The sequence below is a fragment of the Mustela nigripes genome, chromosome 2 (assembly GCF_022355385.1).
Source record: "Mustela nigripes isolate SB6536 chromosome 2, MUSNIG.SB6536, whole genome shotgun sequence".
In the NCBI taxonomy this organism is placed as follows: domain Eukaryota; kingdom Metazoa; phylum Chordata; class Mammalia; order Carnivora; family Mustelidae; genus Mustela; species Mustela nigripes.
In genome coordinates this window covers 27,857,260-27,885,033 of record NC_081558.1, presented here as the reverse complement: position 1 = coordinate 27,885,033, position 27,774 = coordinate 27,857,260, and the positions used below count along the sequence as shown (strand labels likewise).

Genomic DNA, 27,774 nt, shown 5'->3' with positions numbered 1-27,774 from the left:
GATTATTCTAAGTCGTTTTACATCTGAAGGACCTAAATTTCCTCCTCAGGTTTAAATGTGTCAGTAGGTTCTTTGGTATGGGCCTGAATTTTGACCATAGCTCTTAATCCTTTTATAGGATATTTAAGGTCAAAAAGACACATATCACTGGGGAACCATGAAGATAGGAAAAACACTTTTGCTCCTGGCCATAAGGTCTCTGCCTTGGTCAGTCATCACTGTCATGGGACAGTGTACATAGCCTAAGAATAGCTGATTGTTATTGCTGTGACTATTACTATGTGCCCAGCACATCACTGCTCACAACTCTTACTGCTCCCTTTTACAGAGCGTAAAACTGAGGCACAACGAGATTAAGGAGCTTGCCCCTCTCATTGTCAATGTCTGGGCCTAACCTCATCTTCTTGGAGAGAAGTTGCTGGATGTTTCTTAGAACCCCTGTCACTCTTTATTATAACACTCTGTTTCTTTTTCAAACTCAGCTGACTCTCAAAAGCCTTTCAGACTGGGCCCTGCCTTCCCAGCAGCAGCCCTCCCACTTGGAAATGCCCCTCTCATTGATAATTAACCATTTGGTGTCTATTCTCCCTATCTGGGGCCCCCCTGAAGACAGTATCAGGGTCTGCTTCAGTGTTCTAATGCCAAGGTCAGCCCCTAGCATTGCAGACACAGAATAAATACTGTATGCATGAAGAAGTAGTCACTGCCTTTCCCTGTGGGCAGCCTAAATTAATCTGGAGGGTTCATCTGAATTGAACCCCCACCCCCCTTCACCCCCGGCATTAAAGCTTCCTCAAGGCATTTAGTACCTTCTGGATGAACAGCCATTGGAGGTCATTAGAGTTGATCTCTGCTGCTCTGCAACGCTTGTACCGTCCAGGTTCTTGGGTTGCCTCAGGGAGACAGAAATTCACTCCAAACTACAGCATGTTTAATTTCCAGGTCCCCTGGGTGGCTTTTCTGAGGCACAAGTCTTATTCACCAGGATCTTTCCTGGGCTCCCTATTTCTGCTGAGACTGAAAATTTACTCAAAGTCTCCTGAACCAGATCAGCATCCTAGTGTTGCTGGGACAAGCCCCATGGCCCAGATACTCTTTGACAGAATGAGAAAGAAGCGAAACAGTTCTGGAGCAGGGTTTCCAAGGAAAGCCTCTACTCTGTGGACAGGACAAAAAGCACTGGGCTTGAAGGCAGATGTATTATTTCTCAGGTACACGGATTCTGTCTGTCCACATACACGTTTCTCCCAAGGGTGGGCTTCTCAACGTTAAGTGCACCTTAGAATGAGCTGAGAAGTTTGGAAAAAAAAAAAAAAAAAGTCCCCAAACTCGGGCCGTATCTAGGCAAATTAAAGCAGATCCCCTGTGTGCACCTGAGCAATAGCCATTTCTTGAGTTCGTCAGGGGATGCCAGCGGGCAGCTAACACTGAACACGGCTGCCCCAAAGAAAGCCCCACGCTTCCATCTGGGAGTTTTCGGAGGGAAACCTCTAAGTTTTAAAAGCCACATACAACAGAGCTTTGCAAATATGATTAGTTTTTGTTTTATTTATTCCCTACCTCGCATAAACAACTTGGAAGTGTCGGCACAACGTTGCCATCTGTAAGGCATATGACAAAAACAGACGGTCGCCTAATAACCAAGGAGGCATTAGCGCTCACAGGCTCTAAATTATTTGGATTCATCTGGCATGATCTGTGGTGATGAAGCCACTTAATGTTTGATTTCTGGGTCTTTTCAATGGCAGCACCACAAGTAGGGAGGCCATATTTTCCAGGCTGTATATATTGTTCTTTGTCATCCTATTGGATTGTTACAAGAGGGATTTATAACAGACCTAAAGCTAGTATCAAAATGAAAATTAGCTCTCGAGTAGAAAAATAGCAATCCCGTGTGCCTCGCCCGTAGCAATTGCGTCATATCTGCCTCCGCAAGAAAGGAAATGACTTCTTAATGTGGTTTTCTTCCACTAAGGAGAATTAAATCTATGTGGCAAAATGTAAAACTAGAGTGCTGGCAGCCATATTCTGAACGGAAGATCCATGACCCTCATCAACATACTTGTGGCCCAGTCATATGCTAATGAACTTCATTTAGGCTCAAACTTACCCCAAGTGGAAATACAGCTCAGCTGGAGAGCTGGGCTATCATTCCTTCACTGTTTTGCCTTGTGCAGCAAAGTTTGTTCTGAACTACGGGGGAAATTTCCCTATCTGCTGCAAGGGGCCACATGGTTCAGGGTGGGGGAGAGTGGGTATGGGGTGTCTCTGCGTTAGATTTACAGTGATTTGGGCCTGAGACAGGAAATTCCATTATGGCAGTGGAGAGACTTTTTGCTGAGGCAGCAAGATACTTTTCAAAGGATCTGCCTTTTGTGGGGGTATGCACCTGGCAGGCGGAGCTGGCCACTCTTCTGTGGCCTGGCAGTTCCTCTGGGATAGAGAAAATGGCAAAAAATTATTGTGAACAACTCTGTCACTGCCTAGCTGGGTGAGAAGTTCAACAAGCGAAGGAACTTCCCCGGATCTCCATTTCTTCCTTGGCAGGATGGAGCTAAGTAGTCCCTGCCTTATGTATAGATGATGGTACAGATTAAATGAAATGATACACATCAAAGAAACTACCCGTTCATATCATAAATACCAGCCATCATTGTGCTGTTAAATCATTTACCTCAATCTCTTCAAATGACTTACAAAATACTAACCGTGCATCCGAGGAATCTATACCTTTAGCATTTTACAACGGATAAAGCCCCACACAGGAATAACAAATCTAGTTAATAAAACTCAATTGCAATAGGAGATGAAGGGTAGAAATTGAGCTCTTCCAATGAAAAGTTCTGAGAACATTTTCTCTCTGATAGAATGGAAATTTTATTTACTTTCTCTGTAAATCTGAGACATATACAAGGCGTCTTAAAAAATAAATGTGGGTGTTTGAAGAGGATTTTAAAATCATTTAATTGAGTTAGATCAATTGTTAATTTTTTGATGTTTTCTATTTTTTTTTTAAAACTCTGCCTCCTTAAGGCTCTTTTAATGAATATGCTCTTATTTCTCACTCAGTACTCGTGGCTCCTGTAATATTATTATGATTTGCTTGGGCTATTTTGGTTCACTGAATAAAATGTCTATCTAGTAGGTAAACTGCAGGCCAGCTTAGGGGAATGGTCATGGGGAGGGGGCCAACTCCTTGCCTTCAGTGTCGGTGAGTAAAATAAATGAGCGATGCCAGCTGAGCCTAAGACTAGAGAGTGGTAGGGGTTCTGGAACATGGGAGGGTGCTCCCCTCTGTGACCCCCACTCGCCACCTCTGCAAGGCATGGAAGGGACTCAGGCTAGCCTAATCTGGTTATTTGATCACAAAAGCTGGAAATGAGGATTCTTACACGACACTTGCCTGTTTTCAAATGTGGGCAACTAATGCAATAAAAAGATACACAACCTTCCAGCCTCTGATTTGCAAATTGTGTTCAGCCGACAACACTTGTTCTGAGTTCCCGAGGACCCATTCATGAGCTGATTCCATTGTTTCCTCCAAAGCTCCAGAAACATGACAAGGAAGAGGAGGACGCCCCAACCTTGTGGAGGTCTGAGGAGGAAATGGCAGCAGAAGCCGCAACCCTGCGGGCCTACTTTCAGTAACTGTGCAGGTAAACACTGGGCATTTCATCACTCACACCCTCCATGGGGCCCCAGAAGGAGGCTCCCTGCCCAGGATGGGTACAGACAAGCAGGCGCAGGGGGGTTCAAAGACATGAAAGCCAGAGTGGAGAAAACCCTGACCCTCGAGGCATGGATTCCTACCTCTGGGTTTCCTTTACTTCCTTGCCTGCATGCCACCTCCTATGGGGGACTCTCCTGTCTGCTGCCTTCCTTCCAGTCTACCTCCAGTCACTGTCCTGCCCTTCTCCAAACCAACCTCACCAAGCAGGCCAAAAGAGTTTGCGAACCTGATCATTTAAAAAGCCCAAACCTGGGGCACCTGGGTGGCTCAGTGGGTTAAGCCTCTGCCTTCGGCTTTGGCCATGATCCCGGGGTCCTGGGATCGAGCCCCGAGTCGGGCTCTCTGCTCAGCAGGGAGCCTGCTTCCTCCTCTCTCTCTCTCTCTGCCTGCCTCTCTGCCTACTTGTGGTCTCTCTCTATCAAATAAATAAATAAAAATATTTAAAAAAAATAAAAATTAAAAAAAAAAAAAAAAAAGCCCAAACCCTTCAAGAGCTCACATCTCAGACTCCCTCCTTAGGCTTCACAGTGCTGTAAGCCAGCTCACAACCTCCTGACCAGAACTTTCTTCCACTTGGATCTCTTGTTCTCAGCTAATGGTCTTTTTTTTTTTTTTTTTTTAAGATTTATTTATTTACTTTAGAGAAGAGAGGGGAGGGGCAGAGAGAATCTCAAGCAGACTCTGCAACTGAGCCTGACACAAGGCGCGATCTCACCACCCTGGGATTGTGACCTGAGCCAAAATCAAGAGTTAGATGCTCAACAGACTGAGCCACCCAGACACCCTGGTTTTATGTTCCCCTTTAGTTTTGGCTGCTGGGAAGCTCAAGGTCACAGGGAAAGATCAGACATGATAGAATTATTTCTTTGCATTACTGAATGTTTAACTGTTGGGAGATCACAGATTTAAGATTCTGGTAGAAGGCTATAGCCAGGCTCCTTCTTCAAAATATGTATATACACCAAATTTTTATGCATTGTCCAGGGCCTCATGGATCTTCTGAAATATACTAATAAATGGGGTTGCCACAAAATATAGGGGCATCCCTAGGCTAAAAAGTACCATGTAGCCTGCATTTTATCTGGCAGCCCTGTTAATAAACCTCCTTCCATGGACCTTGGATAAAGCACTTTTCCCCTGAATAGTTTCTTTTTGAAATAGGCTGCTTCATGCAGTCTTGTGTTTACATTATAAGCTGCTAAAGTAGATCAGACACAAATTAAAAACACAATTGGTGAATATTGGTAGCAATTGAATTATATAAAATTGTATCCACTACTTAGTGATCAGGATTTTTAGGTAGGAAACACCTTCATAGTATTCTGTTTTCACTTTGAAATAGACGTCTTTTTTAGACAGTTTTTAATATACATGCATTTCTTGGGCATTTTCTCCCCACCCTCCTTTTTAAAGTATTCTAGTTACTTAAAGACCCACTATCAGGGGCCTTTCACCCATTATTGTTTAAGGATGTCAAAGCATCCAGGCACTTGCATTCTAGAATGCTTATTTCGCTGGAGAATGAAATCGGCGGATGTCATTGATTTGTCAGTTCTGTATCCAGTTGCCTGAAGGGCTGCAGTGTAGTGCTAGCAGAAGCTGTCTTTGATCATTTATTCTGAACCTTTTCACTGTTCACCTTCTCATTTCTTCCTTACTCCCTCCCTCCTTACTCGCTCTGGATCAAGCTAGTCTGCCTAAGAACAAAGACCCATAGGCATAGCCTCAGACCCCTTTCTATTCCTCTCACGAAAGCCCGAAAGCCCGGTGTTCCGGTGTTCCGTATTGGAATGTCCCATTCAAATGGAATCACTGTTCTTCAGACTCAGCTTACAAGGCTCCTTGGCCCCCTCCCCTCCTGGGTTTCTTACATAATGGGTACTTTCAGATAGAGGCGAGAAAGCTCTAGGCTTTTCCCGAGGCTTGCTGAAATATAGGATTCTGCGTTAGGATGCATTTTCTAGATGTTTTAAGAGGATTTAAACTTAGTACCCAAGTTTCCTGTATGCTTTGCTTTCTCAGTTTTTGCTTCTGTCCTGCCTTGAGGCCCCAAATCTCCTGTCTTCCAGGTGAATCAACCTGCCTTGTAAATCTTGCCAGAAAGACAGTCATCCTAACTTTCTGTACAAACTGTTGCCATAGTGCCTGTGGGTTTTTAGACTTGAAATGCCAATTGAATATTACCCCCCCAGCTTTTGCTTTGTCCTCAGCCAGCCTCCTGCTCCTTCAGACTATTAACATTAAGACCTGTTTTTACAGGTCTTTGGTTATAGACCAAATGAATCACCGTCAATGTTCTCAGCAATCAGATGTGGGAATGGAGAAAAGGAGGCATGACGTGGGTTGCCAGATCGCACAGCTAGTACCTCGGAGGCTAGGGACTTAAACACAGGGTTCTAGGATTTCACCAAGATCATCCTCATTTCCTGTAGGATAAAGGGACTACTGTAGGGGTGCCTGGGTAGTACAGTCAGTTAAGTGTCTGAACCTTGGTTTCGGCTCAGGTCCTATCTCAGGTCAGCCCTGTGTGGGGCTCTGTGCTCCGGGAGGAGTTTGTTTGGGACTCTCTGTCCCTCTCTCTCAGCCCCTTTCCCTGCCCCTCTCTAAAAATCAGTCAATAAATCTTTAAAGGGGACTATATATACTTCCCTTTAGAGACAAAGGGGAAAAGGGACATTCATTCCTAGAAACATGATCATTAAGTTGGTCCTCCTGGTTTTTTGACAATTCTCTCTCCTTCCTTTTCAAAATTCATCCACACAAAATATTTATACAGTGTTAGGGGTTTACAGTACTTCTAAAATTTCATCAAATAAATACAGCTGTTCTGGGGCGCCTGGGTGGCTCAGTCAGTTAAGCACCTGCCTTTGGCTCAGGTCATGATCCCAGAGTCCTGGGATTGGACCCCACATCAGGCTCCCTGCACAGTGAGAACCTGCTTCTCCCTCTGCCCCTAACCCCACTTGTGTTCTCTCTCTCTCTCTAATAAATAAAATCTAAGTAAATAAATATAGGGCTGTCATACAATATTTGAATATACCTAGACCTGAAGAATTATTCATTGTTTATTTAAATTTCAGATAAACTTGGTCTCTCCAGTGTCTCCCCATTTACACCCTCAGCAGCGAGTCAGTCTCAGGCAGAGGCAGTGTCGAGCTGCCGCTGTCGCTCACTCAGCAGGACTGTATGATTTGCAGCATACGCGAGGGCAGAGATGCTAGGCTGCAGCACCAGACTCCGTAACAGGAGCCGGCATTACCGAATTGAGAAGACACGGGTTCTCCGACCCCATCTTACAGAGGATGGGAAAACCAGCACTCAGTGATGCTAAGTGTTTTTTGGAGGCAAATAGTTGCAAGGGACAGAGCAGAGACAGAACCCAGTTACCTCCCAAAGACTATTCTCTTAGTGTCTGTACAGCCCGTCTTGGTTGAAAGAGCTCCACTGCCCAGCCAGCTCTGCCTCTCTCTCCCAACTGCCCTCGCGCCCTTTGAATGTTCTCTTTGGCCTCGTCATCTGCTCTGGTTGCCTGCCTGATTCCACCTTGAAGCACTTTCCCCTCTCTTCCCTGCTGCACTTCCCCTGCCAGCCAGGTTCACGCCACCTACTCCTGCATCCGGCTCCCCAGCCGCACCACAGCGGGGCAGCGGGAACCCAAACGGGGCTGAATTTGCACCAATTGACTTTGCCCTCCTTGTAAGTTGTTCCAAGACCAGCCTAATGCCTCCCTCGGCTGCCTGTCCTCTTTATTACATCCTGTGACCATGTGCCCAAGTAATATGACCTTGGGCAAATACAGTGTTTCCCAAATCCTCTGGTTCCCATCTCCTCAGGCTTTTTTTTTTTTTTTTTTTTTTAATCTTTGTTTCCCACCAGGGTATTCTGTGCTCCTTATTCACCTGATTCACTTTTAAACTTCATACCCTAACCTCAATGAAAAATGAGTATTACTTGTATTAGAAGTCAAGCATACAAACGAAGACAAAATGAAAAACAACGCTGATGAATTCCAGCGTGGTGTAGTCGCTTGCCTACACCAGCTGGGGCTGAGATTCATTCTCTCTTTGTTAAAAAGAGAGGCTAGCCACCGTTACAGAGGCATTCGAGTCCTGCACCAGACTGAGACTCTCTATGTGACCTATTTAAAAGTATTGAAAGTAAATTAAGCAAGGTTTAATGAAGGTTATCTAAAATTATCTTAAACAAATGATTCTCATCTTTGGAAAACAGCAGTGGCCATCAGAATTCAAACCCAGAGCAAGCAGGCTCCTGGCCTGTGGTTACCCCCTAAGCCAGTGCTCCCTAAGCCTCTTACCAGGAATGTGGAGAAGATAAGTCACCCAAGGGAACCACAGTTGGCTTCCCCAGGGGTAAGAGGTCAGTCTTGTGTATCTGGCTAGAGGACACCAGGCAGAAAGCGCCACCTTAGGTCCCTCATCTAGACTGATTGGATCGGTTTGAAATCACTGCTTCTCCTGGGAGGTCAACTCACAGGGCTTGAGTTGTGCCATTAGCCTACCTTAAAAACCAGTGTGTTAAAGAATGTGGAGACCTATACCCAGAGACGCCCAATATGGGAAATGGCCTATAATAGACAAAAAACCCTGCTCTCTGCTGAATGTTCAGTGTAGAAATACCTAGCAACCTTTCAGTAAGCAGAAACTGCTGTTCTGTATCTTCTTCATGTATAAATCCACATTAATCCTCAGCATAGGACTACCAGAGGACCACAGAGATAAACATCCCAAACCTATGCACTGTTTTTCAGCCTCTTGAAGCCACCAGGGCATCAACACCTGCTTAGTTGTATAGAATTCTCTTGATCTTCCCACGTAACCCTGCGGGATGTTTTGGTACTCTGACTACTTCCTGTATCCTTTCTTGGGTAGAACATGACTTTGGATTGCAGTTTCTTAAGCAATAGTGAAAAACAGGCATTGCCTTCGCCAGGCATAGGCAGAGCCACAGTCTAAGGGTTGTTGAATGATGCTCCCTCCACTGTACAGACCCCTGATGAGGTGGAAATCCTTTGGTTCCAGGAATTCAACATCTGCCTTCTGCTTCAGTGAATTTATGCCTTGACTCTACACAAGCTGGGCTGAGCTCTAGAAAGCAGTTTTGCGATGGCTCTTTTAGTCTCTGCTCTGAATCCCATCAGAAGACGCTGCATCTGTATCCCTTATGTGAGCATCTTTCCTGAAGCATAGTAATTCTTCGTGTGCGTATTTAACACTTGGGGTTGCTGCCTCCACACACCCATGTTGAGTTTCCTACTTAATTTTAAACCAATGACTTGTGTCCTAGTGAGGGGAGGTTTTACTACCTCCCTGTCCCCTCTCCTGCTCCCTGGTAGAATGGAGTGGGCTAAGTTGTTTGTAAAGTATGCAAGCATGGCCTGTAACTGGGATAGAAAGTCAGAGTGGGGCAGGTTTCCACACCCTGTTGTGTCAGCAGAGCTCATCTGTAATTCATCAAACTCCCCTCTGTGCATGCCTTTATTTTATAGATAATTGGTTGCCTCTCATTTACTCATAATAGAGCCAGTGCAATTTCAAAGCAACTGAGTCAGCCCAAAACAGCATTATTAGTAGTTACAGAGATACTGTCGAGGCAGAATTTTGACACCGGCATTTTTGAAAAATCACCATAATTCCAGCCACTGGACCACACTTATATCATAATCATGGACAGTCGAGGTAGATGTGAAAGGACAGCTTTGCTTATTTAGCACATGTTCTGGTCACTGAATTGTACCTCTTAAAACACCCCACCTGCTTGGAAAAACTCTCCTTCACAGAAAGGGTCTTCTCTCAGCAGAGCAGCCTCTGATGAGAAAGGCTGAGGGAGAAGATTATAGTATTCTCATGTTTTCTCAGGGGAAAGGAGGGTTTTAACTTCAGCTCCTTGGGCAGTTCAATCCTAAACCCACAAGGCGATCCCATGCAGAGGTATCCTCAGTACCAAGGAAAGTGTTTGCTAGCACTCATCACCAAACTGATATAATAAAAACTTTTATTTAGCATGGAAGTACAAGAGAAGATTCTTTTGCCTAATGACGCTTTAGTCTTTAATATATTCAAAGCTCTTAAAAAAAAAAAATCCATCAGTTTAAACACAGCTGGAAAAGAGATTTTAGTTTGCTTTTCCCTTTCTCTGAAGTTCATGTTTCTAAGGCACGGTGCTGCCTCTCCTTTTATTCTGTGTAGAATATTCTGTCTACCTTTATAGAACTAGATTTCTGTAGTGAGGAATTAGACTCTATTTATTAGATTAATATGTTAATAAATCAAGTCCCTATGATCTAAATTGGGAACAAGAAACCATAGAATTATGTCAGCTTTAGAAATAATCAAATCTAATGTCCTATTAAATGATTTATTTTACCACGACCCAAAAGGATGACTGTCTAGTTATACTTGAAAAACTTCCCTTTATAAAAATTTAGAGCTGAAGTTAGGTCTTAGTTTATTTTTAAAAATATTTTACCAAGCTCTAACTTTCTCTATATATATCCAGTAGTTGAGGCAAAGGATTTCCATAGGTCACTGATGACTAAACAATCTACAGAATCCTATTGAGATTTACTTCAAGTGACAGAAAAATGACTAGTGTGTTAACCCGTATGAAACTCTGACTGACGTGAAACCTCAGCACAGAGTTCTTTTCAGAAAAGAGTAATCCAAGTGCCAAAAATAACTTTCAGTTGCATCTTGTAAAATGATGATGCAAAAAGTCTATCATCATTTCCATCCTTGGGATCCTAATCCCCATCTCATCCCCAGAAATGGATATCATACATCAATCTTCACAATCTTGCAGAAACTTTTCCAAGATTTTTCCCCACTCCCAAGACTTTTAGCCATCTCTCTACTTGCTTCTCTTCACTCTGTGTGGTGTTCCTTTTTCTCACTTTATCCTTGTCTCTTCCAGAAAGGAATATAGAATACGGCAAAAGGACTCTTTTAGAGGTCGGTGGAGGATAATATGAAGGAAAGAATAAAATTCATATTAGTAATATTTGACCTATCATTTTGAAATAACATTTGTATAATTCACTCTATTCATTCTATGCCCAACATGTCCCTAAGCCACTTCCTACATAAGCAATCCTCCATTGTTTTGAAATTCCAGGGGTGTCAATCAAGTTGGGTGCTCAACCAATCAGGACACACTAGAAAAAGCAGTTCTAAACTGTACTCCTTTTGGTGTTAATATTTTTCCGGTGATCCAAAAGACACTGCACGATGGTCTGCTCCTTCTAATTTATCATGAGTGGTGAGCAATGGAAACTGTGTCTTGTTTATTAAAGTAAAATCCAAAAAAAAAAATGGAGGAAAGAGGGGAGAGGATCCAAAGAAAGAATATTCGGAGAATTGAAATATCTCACTGGGGCCACTTGTCTCAGTAGTGTTAGTGAAATTAGATCTCCAGCTCAATTCTATGTCATGTGCCCCTCTTCTTCCTCTTCCCTCCTTTAAGGGTACATGAGATAGAACACACTCTTTGGAGAGGATAGGAGCCATGCAGAGGCAGAGAAAGAGAACGTGGCCAGCTCATTTAGGAGCTGGATACCTGCCACCCATTCCATGCCCTTCCCAGACCCCAATTCACTGACCTCACTATTTTGGCTCACTATTACCACTTTGCAACCATGTCACAGGGCAAATTTGGTTTCCCCTACGAGAGCCTCATGTAAATAATCCGGAATGAAGAGAATGTCAGTTGGCAGATAATATCTCTTCTAAAGAAAATGACTGTCTGGAGTTTTAAACAGAACTTTCTAGAATGTGCTTTGAAAAGAAAGGACTGGTAAGGTAAACTTCATGGTTCTGTAAAAATTATGCCCAACCCTACCCAACTAAAAAAGAAAAAAATATATATTTTTAATCACTTGTCCTAAGTACAAGGCATATTCATCACCAAATCAAAGGATTAAAAGATCATTTTCAGACTCCTAAGAATAATGTCTGGATTGTCTGCCACTTTGTTTTTTACTCTCAGTGGAAAAGTCTTAAATAATTTAAGCAAACTCCCTATGAACACTCTCACGAAATTTACTCTGTGGACTTGGACACATCACTCTTTTGTGCCTCATTTTTCCTCTCTCTGAATTACTATGGTGGGAAACATTTTAATTATATCCTCGGGTTTTTATGAGAATAACACAGAGTAACAGCTAGGAAATAACACTACCAAACCAGCTCTAAATTGTGCTCCTTCTAGATTTAATACTTCTCTGAGGATACAAAAGACATTTCAGTATGTTCTACTACCTCCAATTTATCATGAATGGTGAGCAATGGAGACTATGAATGTCCATTAGTTGTGCCAATACGTAGATTCATAATTTTCCCTATAATTTCCATTATATTTTAAAGATGATAAATTATGGAAATGTTCAGGTTAGGGTAAATTAGTTTAAATAATAATTAAAGAATAAAACCTGTAGGGCAGGATATTTTCAGACCACCAAAAGAGAAAAGAAAACGAATGACTTCTGCTACTATTACTAACAGACCAAATAATTCGAATTAAATATCCCACTGTGTTCAACTAGGAAGAATTTTACAGAATACACACAAACATCAGCTAGAGGTAACAAGGCAGTAAGGGACTATAAGGTCAAGATCCAAAAGCAGCCAGAAATCCAGAGAGAGGAGCCCGCCTTTTACGGCTGCTTCTCTGCTGAGGGCATCTATGTCTTGAAGAGACAGATGGGACTAAAAATAATAAAAGCTGGGTTTCCACTGGCAGAGGACTTTCTAAATCTCCATACCTGGGTGGGAATGCAAAAATCTGGGGAAGTGGTATCCTTGGAAAAAGAATGACCCAGATAGAAGTCTGGCCTGCTACCAGCTACACAGCCCAATTTCAAATCATGTGGGCAATTGAGAAAATTTCACTTTGGGAAATGTAAGATCCCAAATTGATAGTCATATGAGATGCCTGGCAGAACCAAAGAGGGAAAAAAGTCATCCCTGGGGAGAAAAAAAAAATACCACACCCAAGATCTTAAATCATTCCTACAAATTATTTTCTTCAAATACCCAACACATGAATGTGTGCATATATATACCCAATAGCATATGCAGAGAAAGTCAATACAAATAAGATTAGAATCACAGGATACCTCAATGATCAGACACAGTCACTAAAACAACTATCTTTAACTGGTTTCTAGGTAGAAAAGATATTTAAAAACAAAGAGCTGAAATCTATAAGAAAATGAGATTATGTGAAAAAGAACCAAACAGAAATTCTAGAGCAGAAAAATACAGTAACTCAGGGAATGAATTTAGGAGCAAAAGAATTACTAAACCCTTAAAGATGAGCCATATGAAAATATTCAGAATGTAGTAGAAAGAGATGAAGGAAAAGTGGGAAAAAGTATGAGTGGTCAGAAAACATAAAATATAATGAGAATGCCTAAGAAATATTTATTCACAATTCCAAAACAGTTTCAGTGAACTCTATATTTAAAGAGATAATGGCTGTAAATTTTTCAAAACTGGCAAAAGTCAAGAACACACCAACGCCAGAGCAGGGGGTGTAGCATCCACACGTGAGGGTATCATGGTACAACTGCAGAAAGCAAAGGGTGAGTCTCAGATGTAACAGTGGGGGTGGGGGTGGGGAAACCTCACATTCCAAAGAGTAATAGACCAAGAGACAAAAGGCAACAACAACAAAACCCCAGAAAATCACAAGACCATGGAATGACATCTTTATTTATCTATTTATTTATTTGCAAGAGAGGGAGAGAGCATTGAGGGGAGAAGCAGAAGAAGCGGGACAGAGTCCCAAGCAGATTTAGGGCTCGATCCTATGACCCTGAGATCAGAACCTGAGCCGAAACCAAGAGTCAGAAGCTTAATTGATTATACCACCCAAGGAGTGACATCTTTAAAGAACTGAAAGAAAATGACTGTCACCCTAGATTTTCATACCCAGGTAACATATTCTTTTAAGAATGAAAGTGAAACAAACACATTTTCTGACAAGGCTGAGAGAATTCATCACTAGCAGAGTCATCCAAATGGAATTCTATAATACCCACGACCAGGCTCACCTGGTGGGTATTACGGAGGGCACGTATTGCATGGAACACTGGGTGTGGTGCATAAACAATGAATTCTGGAATACTGAAAAGAAATTTAAAAAATAAATGAAAACAAAAGGAATTCTAAAGAAAAAGCGATCAAAGGAAATTAGAAATAATTTTGAACTGAAGGAAGAAAACCTAAAACTCATGGATGCAACTAAACATGATTAGAAAGTCAGTTACTTATAGTTATTACTTGTACGCATTTATTGGAAGAAAATAAAAACTGACAGTAATATGCTAACGGTCTATCTGAAAACTGCAGCCATTCAAAGGAAAAGAGCATATAATGAATAATTTTAAATCAACAGATTTGAAAATTGGGGTGAAATTTGAAGTTTCTAGGAAAAATACATCTTACCTAAACTGACACAAAGTTAAAAACTAAACAAAACAAAAAAAGAATTGGATAACTATTAAAGAAATCAAACTTCAATTAAAACCCTCTCACAATGATAACATCAGTCCCAGATAACTTTACTGCTGCATTCTACCATGCAATTAAGAAAGAAAGAATCTGAATAATACTGTTATTATCCATATAACTGATGGAACAAATTTTGCCAGAAAATTGAAAAAGAGAAAGATATTCTTCCACTTCTCAGTTTGTTGTATAAGTTGCCTTCTTGCACATGAACCTGACAAGAACATCATAGAAAGGAACTCTATAGACTCACTGCACATGGAAATACAGATACCAAAGTCCTAAAATCTATCCGATAGGTAGACAGATTGTGTATGTGTGTGAATGTACAATCTATGAGAAGGGAATACATTGTAATCAGTGCAATGTGGTTTCATATTAGACTACTGAGCATTGTCTTTCACTAGACTAATAAAAGATAGAGGACAGGATCATCTCAGTAGATGTGGAAAAGTGTATTGATCAAATTCAATATCCCAACTTTATATAAAAGTTCCAGGACACTGAAACTAGAAGGAACTTGTACTTAAGGATGAAACGTTCAACATTCTTTATTTGAGATTATAAATGAGATGACAATATTTACTATTAGTCCTGCTATTTCACAATGTACTCAAGGTCCTAGCTAGTACAGTAGGGCAAGAATGAGGGAAAAAAAAAAAAAATAGAAGGAGTGGAAACAAAGGAATGAAAGTGTCATTATATGTAGACAGTATGATGTATACAGAAAATACAAAACAGTCTGCTGAGAACAATTAGAATTAATGAGTAAACTTAGCAAGGCCTCTGAATATAAGATCAATATATGTAAGCTTTGTATTTCTCTATTAGCCATTCTCTTAGCACGGGCTGCTGTATACCATGTATACCATCCCATAGACTGGGTGGCTTAACCAACAAAAAGTTATTTCTCACAGTTCTGGAGGATAGAAGTCCAAGATCAAGGTGCCAACATGGTCAGATTCTGGTGAGAATCTTCTTCCTACTTTGTAGATGGCTGCCTTTTTACTGCATCCTCACATGGAGAAGAGAGAGCAGCAAGTCTGAGCCTCTTACTCTTTTTATAGGGACATTAATTCTATCTTGGGGGCCCTCCACCCTCATGACCCCCCCTAACCCTCATTACCTTCCTGAGGCCCTACCTCCTATTACTATCACGTTGAAGTTTAGGGCTTCAACTTACGGATTCTGAAGGGACACACAGTAAGAAAATGGAAAAAAAAAAAAATTGAAGTTAGCTTATGTAGATTTCCCCACCACTATCTCAAAGTAGAGCATTCTTTTGAAACCTTTCCTAAGCTGAAATGGTGTAAAGCAAAGACGCAATTACCATTAACTGATATGGAAAATTCTTTGAGCATTTTCAGACCCCAAAATAACCTCTTTTAGGTTTTACTGATACTTCAGGATACATCTTACTAATGGATGCACAAAATGAATGGAGATAAACCACAGATGCTCACAGACACAGGTCATGGCTACGGCGGCTTGATGCTGAGTATAGTTGCCAGGGAAGGAGCTCGGTAGGGCTGTGCTCACTGCAAAATGCATGCTAAATGCTATTTTCGCTTTTTTTCCTTTCTCATAAAAGCAAAAATCCAATTCAGATTTTTTTTTCTGTTAGTAAAAACAGGTACTAATGTAGGTCTTTTGTAAAAGTGTGAAGTGGTGGAAGTGAATTTTCAAAAAGCAGGGGACACCTATGTTAACATCAGAAATCAAATGCCTAGGAATAATTAAAGACATGTAAGCTTCTAGACAAAAAAACTACAAAGTAGTAGTAAGAGGCATTAAAGAAGAATTAAGTAAACAGAGAGAGGAATGACTCAACTTCATAAAGACTCAACTCTCCTCAAATTGACCGGTAAATACAATACAACTGAGATCAAAATTATCATAGGATTTTTTTTTGTTTGTTTTTTTTTTTTTTTTTTTTTTTGGTGGTGGTGGTGAAAATTTACAAGTTAATTCTTATGCTTATGGAAATGTAGCCAGAGACTATTAAAAAAGCAGACAAATGTATAGGAGGGCTTAATCTAATTGATACTAACTTATTGCAAGTCTATAAAAGTTAAGAGAGTATGGTATCAGTACAAGGACTAGACTAATGGAACAAAATACAAAGCCCAGAGCCAGGCATATGTGAATACTTGATTCATGATTAAAATGAAGTCAAAGAGCTGTGGAGAAAACAAAATCTTTCCAGTAAAAGGCCCTGGGAAAAGGCCGATGTAGAAAACCAATGAAACTATACCCTACTTCACATCTTATGCAGAAGTCAATCTGAGGTGGGTTAGAATTCAGAATGTGAAGCATAAAACCATAAAGCATTTAGAGGATAATACAGGGGAATATCTTCATTATCTTGCTATAGGGAAAGACTTTAAATAGGACACAAAAAGCATTACCACACAAGCAAGACTGATAAATTGGAATACATGTAAGTTAAGAAATTCTGTTTGGGGCGCCTGGGTGGCTCAGAGGGTTAAGTCTCTGCCTTCGGCTCAGGTCATGATCCCAGGGTCCTGGGATTGAGCCCCGCATTGGGCTCTCTGCTCAACAGGGAGCTTCCCCCTCTCTTTCTGCCTGCCTCTCTGCCTCCTTATGATCTCTCCCTCTATCAAATAAATAAATAAAATCTTTTTAAAAAATAAGTTTATCAAAAGACACCATTAAGAGAGATAAAAGGCAAGACTCAAGAGAGGGGGAAGGCATTTGCCACATAGGTAGCCAACAAATGACCAGTACCTGAAGATTTTTTTAAAGAAAAGGAAAGAAAACAAAACAACACCTTAAAAATCACTGAGTAAAAGTCAACAGCCCAATAGAAAATACAAAATGTACTGTACGGTGACTAACATAACATTAAAAAAAATTTTTTTAAAAAAAGACTGAATAGGCACTTTGGAAAAGTATCACAATGGCAAATGATCTTTAGTCATTAGGGAAGTATAAACTTAAAACATAGTGAACTATGACTGTGTACCCTCCACAATAGTCAAAAGCTGGCAAAACTGATGATATCAAGTGCTTGTAAGAGTGTGAAGAACAAACACAAAAGAACACACACTGTGTGATTGCATTTGTGTAAAGTTCAAAAACAGGCAAAACTAAATTATAGTGTTTAGAGATACACTTACAAGGTAAAATTATAAGGCAAAGCAAGGAAGCAATCACCCTAAAATCAGACTAGTGGTTACCTTTTGGGGGATGCAAGAAAGGGGCGGTCATTGAGAAGGGAAATGTGGCGTAGGAGGGTACGGGCAATGTTCTACTCCTTGCCATGGCCAATGGCAAGATGTGTGTTTGTTTTATATTAATTCTCTAAGCTGTGTGGGTAGATATGCATGTGTATGTGTATGTGTATGTGTGTTTGTGTGTGTGGCACTTATGTGTATATGTATCTTCTGCATTTGTCTGTGTTATATTTCACCCTTAAAAGGACTAAAAGTAAATCAGATAAATAAAGAACTTTAAGTTAAGGACAAAAGAAAAGAAAGGAAGAGTTTGACTTTCATGTACAGTCTAATTGCTGGCTAGATATTCAATTATTCCATAATAGGCTAAAACAAAAAAGAATAATTGTTGTATGTCATCTTACAGACACTGTACTCCTACATCAGAGCCCTTTTAAGAGGCCCTTTAAGAGGCCACGCTGGCCAACAAGATCATTATCTGAGGAACTAAGTAACAGAGATCACCATAGGGAGGACACTTTATTATTAATGATTCTTAAGGATACCACTCAGGGATCACTTATTATGGACAAGTTATACCAACCACGTTATAGGCTTTCTGTCAGTTAAATCTCACAGCAACCCTGGAGTACTGCCCTGATTTTCAGATGTGGAAACTGAGGCTTAGAACCACTGTGGGGCTTGCCCGAGGACTCTCAGGGTTATGTGGAGAGCCAGTGTTCAAATGCTGGCAGTCTGACTTGGGAGCCCACACTTAATTTCACAATAAAATTGGTGGGTTTCTGTTTAGAGACATCATCTGCTTGAACTCCAGCTAACTGACAAGAATTATACAATGAAGCTGAGGCTTAAGAGACTGCTTACTCTTGCTAGGTAAGAGTAATTTGGTCACTTCATGCACTTGTATCAAAAATAGGCTAAACAACCCTGCTAGAGAGAGAGTACCGTCCCTCGTTTCTCCATACAGCCATAGTTAACAGACTGAATATTTCTCTAAAAGCTAAAACTGCATTCAATGAGTAGGAATAAATCAAACCTAATCAACCTTGGACCACAGTGCATTAGATGTTACTTTCTTGGGATCAATGAGGACTCCCAATGGCTCCATTCAAGACCTTTACCTCTAAAGATATGGGTTTTTCACCAAGAGTCTGAAATTAACTCTTGGGTTTCAAAACACTAAAAAGCTTGTTGAGAGATTTGAGAAGAAAATAGGATGGGGTGTAGCGGACATTTTTTTAAAAAAGACTTTATTCATTTGAGAGAGACAGAGAGAGAACGTGAGCAGGCAGACGGGCAGAGGAAGAGAGAGAAGCAGGCCCACTGCTGAGCAGGAACCCCTATGCAGGGCTCAATCCCAGGACCCGGAGATCATGACCTGAGCCGAAGGCAGACACTTAACTGACTGAGCCACCCCGGCATCCCTGTAGCATTGAGTTTGGAACTGCCAATCTCATCCATAGGCCACAGTCTGGGCTTGTGACCCCCATCGCCCCTCCCCCCACACACACACATTCAGCTTATTAGAGTTCTCCTCTACTATTCGGTGTACGGACATACAGAGAGAAGCCCTTGAAGGGGTGCTGTGTATTTGAGACTATTGGCAGTCATCCTGATCATCATTTGGACAAGTCTAATGTAGGAGAAGCTCACAGAGCGAAGGGAGACAAAAAGATAAAGAGGGGAGATGAATTTCCACATCCCCCCCCCACCCTTCACAGTTAAACGGTCAGTAATGATGTCCGTTTTCTTCAGAGGCTCATTTGTGCTGAGGTCTCCTTACTTGCCATCAAGAGTCCTGGCTACACCAGGGGCATGGACTACTTGCTTCCTAGAGGAGGCTCTTAACCATGAGCATCTAGGACTCAATCACCATCTACTTATGGAGATGCCATTTTGAGGCAAACACTGAGGCAGAGTAGGCGAAGTATGCCCTTGCCCCGGAGAAAGTGCTGGTCAGTCTCAAGCAGCAAGACTGACTGGAGAACAGGCAAGCATGTGACTGCGCTCTGTGCAAGTCAGCGGTACAATGTCAACAGTACCTGGGACCAAATTGATTTCTCTGCCTTATCCCACCATGAAGTAGTTGACTCTGTGTCAATTTTGTCTAACCCCCCATGCCCACACACAATTACATGCCCTCCAAGAGCCACCCCACGGTCTAGGATTAGCCAATCAATTTTAATGCGTATTTAAGGGATTCTTCAAAGTGTGTGAGTCAGTGCGTAAAAGGATAGCTCATGTAATAATTAAAGCATTAAAAGAACCCAATTGAGGATTCCCTTTCCGCCAGCAGATATCTTTAGGTCAAGAAGGTCTATAAAAACTGGCAGATCATTTCCATTCCTTTAAGACAGGTAAAAATGGCTTTGAATGTAATTAGATGTTCATAGCAATTTTCCCTCTGCTAAAGCTCTACATCTTGTTCCGAGGAGGCCCACAAAAAGTTTAGAACTGTTGGCATTCTAAGCTGCAAACTGACGGTGTGGTATTTCTTTGAAGAAGTGAAAGCCCAGGATATTGCTTGAATCACTTTTTAATTAGAAATGATAAGCCAGAGTTATAGCTTTAGGAAAAGGAAGCTTTCTCACAGGCAAGGCCAGTCTTGGCACTGCGGAACTCTGGGCCGTTCTTAGAACTCTGCCCCCTCTCTCATCCGCTCTCGGGTGGCTCCTTAGATTCCAGAGTTATCAACTTGGAACACGGAATATGCCTACTGTAGTTAAATCAGCATTTATCTTTGGCACCCCTATCAAAGTTCTGTTTTATTTCTCTCTTCTCAAGGATCTGTTATCTATCCAGGCAGGTTTTGTTTTTTTTTTTTCCTTTTCTTTTCTTTTAAGGTGGAAGATCTCATGTGCAGTTAATTTTAATTTTTTTTTAATCCTTTAAAAGAATGAGACTCCATGGAAATGCAATGTAGTGCAAAATTTTAAAAGGAAAGTATTCTCAGTAAAACCTAAGAACTTCCCCCTCATTCTGGGTAAGCTTTTGTGATATTGTAGTTAAAAATATAGCTTCTGTATATAGCATACCGTATGTCAATTCTTGCCTCTGACTCTTAAAATACGCATCTATCCCCCCAAACTCACCCAAGGTCATACAAAAGAATAAGTACATTAAAATAGGAAGTTCTTGTAAATGGCAAGCTAGATTATGTCTCTCCTCCATATGTGGGAAAGCCAGCCAGGACTTACTCCCGAGAAGTTTTGGTGGCCACAGTAGAGGACAGGAGATCAAATCCAGCTTCCTCTCCCAGCTCTCTCACCCACACTCATTCTTCCAGTCTTCCTGCCTTCCTGCTGTCACCAGGTCACATCAGACACACCCCCACTTTTGCTGGCCCCACTTGTCCCCCTCTGCCTGAAATTCTTTTCTCCTTCCATGCAGGATTTGATCAAATGTCACCTGCTCCCAAAAGGCCTTCCCTAAGTGCCCAGTCTAAAGTAGTGCCTCGGTATGCTTCTTTCCCTTAAACTGGCCTTATTTTCCTTACTAGTGTTCACCATCGTCTGTCATCACATTAGAGATTGATTTGTTTGTCTGCATGCTCCCCTAGCAAGTAAGTGTCTAAGGATGGGGCCATTACTGTCTCTAGCACTTGCAATAGCTCCTGGCATATCATGAGTGTTCAAATCACTTGCTGACATTTCTTTAGAGTCTAGAGGTGCCTTACCTGTATCATCCTGAGTTCTCCTAACAACTCTAGGAGAATAGGTACAGTTAAGTTCCCATTCTGTAGATGATGGAACTGAGGCACGAAAAGGCAGAGTAACTTGATCAAGGTTACGCCGCAAATAAGTCACAGGCCTAACTTGAACCCAGAGCTCATGTTCTTAAATACTGAACACTAAATGAACTCTTCAGATGCTCGCAGAGCCTCTGTCTCCCCACACCTGGAAAGCTTCACTCTGCTCATTCCAGAACCCCAGACCAGGATACCGTCACGGAGGAGCACTGTCCCGTAGGAACCGAACATGAGTCACATATGTCATTTGAAATTTCTCAGTAGCTACATTAAGGACCGATTAATATATTTGTATTTATATTTAAACCAGTATATCCAAATATTATTTTAATATCTTTATGATCTAAAAATATAAATATAAAAAATGATTGAGCTGTTTTGCATCCTTCTTTTAGAGTAAGTCTTTGAAACCTAGACTTTATACTTTCTGCACATCTCAAGTCATATCTTTTGGTGCCCACTTACAGCGTGTGGCTAGTGGCGACCGTCCTGGCCACTGCAGGTGTGAAGAGGGTAAGCTCTGGGATTAAGCACATCTGCTTCCAATCTTGCACTTACCGTGTGACCCTTTCCCAGCTGGAACACTGGCGTTATGACATCTACCTCATCTGGCTGAGGTGAAGACTGCATGAGGTGAAGACATACATAAAGCTGTACACCTCTTCGCACAAGAGCTGGCTGGTGGATGCTCAGGACAGATGGCTTTCCCTGCCGTGCACAACTTTTAGGGCCTCTCTCCTCACTCCAGTTGAACTTTGTGTGGTGGCGCCTCTGTTTCCACTGTCTGCCATGACTGGGGAGGCCTCTGGTGGGATGGAGCAAGGAAGAAGCCAGGATGCTGGCTTGCGTCTTATCCCCTGGACCAGCTGGTTGAGTGCTGGAGATTGGGTGCTCCTTCTCGCCCTCTCACATTAATAAGCCCAGCAAGGAGTCCCTTCCTGAAAAAGAGAATCCTCAAGTCCTCAAAGTGAGCACTCAGCTATCCCTTCTATCAGTGGGATAGTCAGCTTCCATGTCCCTATTGAAAGAAATTACTCTGAGCATCTATGGGCCAAAACGGGGTCAATATACAGTTCCGCAAAGACAGAAACAGTGATCCAGAGAGCAGACATAACACGTCTAGGCACACAGAGTGATAGCACAGGCCTAAGATCATTCCTCTTTGTAGTCTCTGTATGAATACCCGTAGAGATAGCTCCGTACAGATTTCCCCATACAGACTGCTGATGTCTCTGCATGGATGTGTTCATCTCTGCCTTTTCTTCTGCATTTCATTCTTAGCATGAGAAAGAGTCTCAGGAAAAGCAGGGTGATAGGAACTATTCTGTGTTCCCAGTAGCTTTCAACTGTGTTTCCTCACCAGTTTTCAACCTTTGATCTTTTGGTCCCAAGCAGACCTTGAGTGTAATTCAGGTTAGTCTCTTTTTGAGTCAGTGAAGCAAAGTGGAACTTTTTTAAACCATCACCTTCATGCTCAAAATAGAGCCTTCAAGATTCCATCTTTTTGTTTTTGATGAAAGGCCCTGCTCCAGGCAATAGATTTTTAATCCATTAGCCTAAGGATTTTTTGGATTATAATCTAAACTCTCATATTAGGCAGAAAGGACAGAGTTATATCAACTTCAATATCTTTTAAATGGCAGAGAACAAAAAAATATAATAACCCCATTAGGCTGTTAAATGTGCTGAACCCTGACAAATCCTCAGTGTGACGATCCTTGAGTATTTGCCTGTAATCCCTCAGCAAATACACCTTTTATTCAACCACAGAGTTGCACAAACTCCAGACACAAGTGCCATTAATTAAATAACACAGTCAGCAAACTCTCAGAGCCATTAATTATCAAAGGTAGCCCGTGCCATGGTTGGCTCCAAAATTTCATTATAACAGAAGAGCACAAGTAGAGCGAAGAAATATGTGAGGGGAAGGTCACCCTCAAAAGCATGATAAGAAGAAGCTGTCAGACAGAGTAAATGACAAAGCATGTATACCTTTTAGCTTTCCTTTTGCCCCTTTGGAGAGTTGAGAAGCAGGGAAAGTATTTCACATTGTAGGGACTTTCTTTCTCAAAATTAGTTTCTCTCACGAAAGACACAAGTAAATATAAAGTAATCCTTTTTCATTTCAACTGAGTCTCGGGGAAAAGTAATATCAGCTGAAGATTTAGAGACAAATAAAGCCTGTTCTTCATAAGCTCCCTCGGAACGAGAAAGCCTTTTAAGGGGAGTCTTTGCTCCGTACAGACACGGGGAAGGGGACGTCAAAGGGACAAACGTGGAAGACAGAGGCCTTACTGGTTTCAAGTGGGCAACAAGAAAACGCTCCGGGAGTGCCATGAATTTGCCAGGAGCGGGTTTGCTCTGTTCTGCCTCCTCACTCCCACTGTCAAGCCTCAAAGGCTTCACAGCTTCACTTGCCAGGAGACAGTGGGATAAAGGAAGTGCTGAGCCCCGCGGGGTCTCGGTAAATCACTCACAGCTACAAGCTTGGGCATCATCTTTCTTGTGTGTTTGCTGTTCTTAGTGTTTGATTTATCCCTTCAAAGAGAAAACCGACAATGCCGAGTCTGTGGCCACTCTATAAAGGACAGCCCCCGGGTGAGCCCCACCTCTGTGCAGAACAGCACACGGCATCCCCCCTCCTGAGCGGGGCTGGCCCCACGGTGCCCTCAAGGAGGCACAAACGCGGGACTGGGCCACGGGGAAATTTCGGCGGAAGTTAATGCACACTAGCTCATCAAAGGAAGTTGTGTTATTAATCAGTGCCAGGTGTGCACCACAGAGGAATGGTTTTGAGCCAGGAAACTTGGCGTGAGATCACCCTGCTCTCTTGAGTCTGTCCTCGCACTGCTGGGTTTCTGGCCACTGTGCTGGGGCGTAACCCCTTCTATCTCTAGAGGGAAGAATAATTGCATTGCTTCAGAGTTCCTCATCAGAGTGGTTCTCTGTTCCTTGCCATTTCTCCCCCAGCTGCCCCTTTACCCACTTACTCTAAGAGATTGCCACCAGCGGCTTCTGTGGCCCAATTTCTGAGACCAGTTTATTAAGAAAAAGCTGAAAAGCAGAGGTCAAAGTTGCCTGCCCATAGAAAATTGCTCTTCTTGTTTTTGGTGTGAGCAGAATGACTTTCCGTGGCTGTCTGCCTGTATCTCTAGGCTGCTAGGAACAAAGAGTTACTTTTCATAGAAGAGATTGTTACAGAGGAATTTGATGTCAGGGTCTCAATACTTGGTTTTGCTGGTGAGTGTGATTACTATGACTTAAAACAATTTCTGTGACATCCCTGTGACATCAAGTCATCTCATACAAGCTCATGGGCAGGAATCGCTTCCCTTTGAAGGTCGACACTTGCCCCGTGTGTGCGGCTTGGCTAAGACTGTGGCAGACGGACAGCCTTGGAGTCTGCATCTGAAACCTACTGAAACTTGTCTCCGGCTCCTGAATTGCTTTGGGGCAGCTGGAACATTTTTTGGGGAGCACACTTCAGAGCTGAATCAAAAAGGAGACAGGGTTGGAGCTCTTCGCTTTCACATTCAGTGATATCCCCAGAAGTCTAAGCCACACTTCTGACCCATTAGATCAGAATCTTGGTGGGGGGAGGGGGCGGGTAATTCCAGTGAATAGCCACATTGAGAAACACAACCTTCAAGAAACCGAAGGAGACGGTGTGTTGAGTTTTTGTGTCCCCCAGTGTTCCTTTTGCATTCTGTCAGCTAGGTGGACTGTGGCCAGCTCCTGTCCACATTCACCTACAGAATAGAGAGATGTTCATCTGTTTTCTTAGCCTCAAAGCAAAAAACTTCTCCTCTGGGCCGATCAGAGAGTAGGAGGCACAGAGTACGAGGTAGAAGCTTTCTTTGCTGACACCGTAGTGAAAAGACATCGTCTATAAATGTATGCAGAGCCTGGCTGGATCTGTTGAAAACAGGGAACTCTGCTTCCGAGTTGTGGAGAATGACTTTTTGGAGCATGAAAACACCTACATGGTCAAGGAGAAGTCGGCATGGTTTAGCTCATAACCCAGGGGATCCGTGTGTCCCTCTGCTTCTGTTTGTACTCACTAACTCCTGACAACAACATGCAAATCAACATAGAAGACTTGCCTGAGGCAACAGGGAGAGCCAGAGGGGAAAAAGACAGCATCCACCACACAGCCAGCCCTACTCAAAACTTAATCTTTCTCCTTCAGACATTTGTATTTTCCTTCCAAATTGAAGCTCTCCTTTCCAAAACTCTCTTCTACAGACTAAGGTCATGGTGCGTCCCGTCTGCCTTTATTCCCTATCCTGCAAAGTAAACCTCCCCCCGGAACTTCATGCTACTCCGTTACTCCTCAAGCACGGCCTTGCCCGGGAGCGGGGTGTCCTCAGTTCATCTGCCACTAGATTAGAGACATAGAAATATTGGAAAAACATACGTTTGTGGCGATCAATCACCCTTCACACATTCCAGGCCTGTGCTGTCTGTTCTTGAGGCCCCAGAAAGGCCACATTTTGGGGACTGGTTGCCCAGCCCGTGATCATCTCGCCTGACCGCGTGCTATGCTAGGCATCTCTCCACAGGAGCTAGAAGCACCTTGAGGATCCCATCATTCCCCTCCTTGCACCTCCTCTGGGTCTCACTCATGCCTCAGGAAAGACATTTGTTGATATACCCAGGCATCACCAAAAGACACCACTGTCTAAGGGAATATTAGAGGGAACAAGGGACATGAAGGTCACCTACCATATGACATCCAACCACAAGACGGGATGACAAGCACCTTGCCCAGATGCACCCTCTCCAAAAGTGAGACTGAGGGGCGCCTGGGAGGCTCAGTCGTTAAGCGTCTGCCTTTGGCTCAGGTCATGATCCTAGGATCCTGGGATCCAGCCCCACATCAATCTCCCTGCTCAGTGCGAGGCCTGCTTCTCCCTTCCCACTCCCTGTCTTGTGTTCCCTCTCTTGTCTCTGTCAAATAAATAAATTAAATCTTTAAAAAAGAGAGAGAGAGAGACTGAATCTCTTGCTGTGTAGTTAAGTTCTAACATTCGCTGGCTTTGACTGGTAATGCAATCCAGAGGGAAAATCACGGTAGTCACAGTAGTGACATCAGGGGCTAACCTGAGTGAGTGCTTACAGTGGGGGAGACTCTGCTTCAAGTGCTTTGTGTGCATTCACAGGCTCAGTCCTCTCCTCAAACCCCACCACCCCCAGCCAGGCAATCCACATCCCCTGTAAACACACAGCCAGTCAGTCAAGAAGCTGGGCCTCAGACCCAAGTCTCCACAAAGCCCGACAAGGTCCCTCTCTGTGCTCTGGCTTTAAAAGCAGACTCTGCTTCCCACAAGCTTCCAGGCTTGTTGGAGAAAAGGAACTGCTAAATGCAGAGCCTGCAGAAGTGAGGCAGACTGTGTGGATGCCAGTCCTGGTGAGGGATGTGTGCGGAAGCATTGTCAGTAGACTGACGGAAAGTCCGCTCAGGTACAGAACGAGGCTTCCGTGGAGAATCAGAAATTACAGGGTTGGTGTCAGGGAGGGCGGGTGTGACCAATAACACGGGGCCACAACGTTCAAAAGACCAAAAATAAAACCGAGGGAAACTTCTCCTAGGACATAAATCTGCCCTAGACAGGTGAGGCGGAGGAAAAGAAAGGGCACATCCATTTTCAGGCCTGCACAGGTGCCTCTGACTCAAAGTCAATAATTGTTCAAGGACAAGGGCAATGATGAATGATCAGGAGATGACCTGTATGCCCAGACAAGATGGGTGGTGCTAAGCACAATAGAGAACGATCCCAATGTCATAGAGAAAGGAAACAGGCCCCCATCTCGGGAACGAGGGAGGGGAGCTGCAAACTGACTGGTGCCTACACCCTACTTTCCACCCCTCACTCCCAGATAGCAGTAAATGCAGAGGTGGGGAGCAGGAGGAAGAGTGGAACCTGAGCTCAAATGTGAAGGCTGAAGCAGAAGTGGTTAGGCTTCTATGTTCTGGGTCCTGGAAGGGACCAGATATACTTCCAAAGGGATGCCTGTCTGCCCTTTGCTCTCTGACCTTGACCTCTCTGTACTTAGAAGAAAAAGCATAATGCTAGACTCAGTAAAAACTCTCTCCATATGCCAGAGTCTCCTCACCCAGGTAGGACTGAACAAGCCCATACTGGGGACACCCTTGAACTACACACTGGACCTAGGAAGCAGAGGATTTGCAGCTCAGCCTCCCAGATCTGTGTCCATGGGGTTGCACCCAGAGCCATCCATTTAACACAAATAGCAAACAGGAAGTGAAAAGCCATGTAAATCTACACTGAAGTCTTTTGAAAACCCTGAAGGGGAAGTCCATTTGTGCTTCTCAACAAAGTTCCTCAAAATCTCCTCCTGTATCACACCCATGGTGGCTGTGTCCAACGTCTCCTGGCACCCCTTCTTTCAACCTTCCCCCAGTATCATGGAATCCAGCCCAGAAATTTCTCATCTTTCTTCCCCTCCTAGTTAATTTTCTCTTTCCTGTAACTGTCTGCCTTTCCCAGTGTCCTCCAAGCTGGTAGCCTCACACTGTCCAGTTCCCTACCACTCCTAATGTACTGATAC

At 42.8% G+C, this 27,774-nt stretch overlaps 1 protein-coding gene and 1 long non-coding RNA gene across 17 annotated transcripts in view; one reads left to right on the top strand and one right to left on the bottom strand.

The window, feature by feature from the left end:
- LOC132011463 (uncharacterized) overlaps window positions 1-27,774 on the bottom strand; it is a 169,558-nt gene that overhangs the window by 24,217 nt on the left and 117,567 nt on the right. The gene's annotated exons all lie outside the window — the stretch shown is intronic.
- FHIT (fragile histidine triad diadenosine triphosphatase) overlaps window positions 1-27,774 on the top strand; it is a 1,435,937-nt gene that overhangs the window by 1,407,123 nt on the left and 1,040 nt on the right. For all 15 annotated transcript variants that reach the window (XM_059390064.1, XM_059390066.1, XM_059390068.1 and 12 more), the window contains one exon: window positions 3,547-3,656. In XM_059390064.1, coding sequence (XP_059246047.1) covers window positions 3,547-3,648 — 102 coding nt within the window. In that variant the 3' untranslated portion in view covers window positions 3,649-3,656. The remainder of the gene's footprint in view (window positions 1-3,546; window positions 3,657-27,774) is intronic.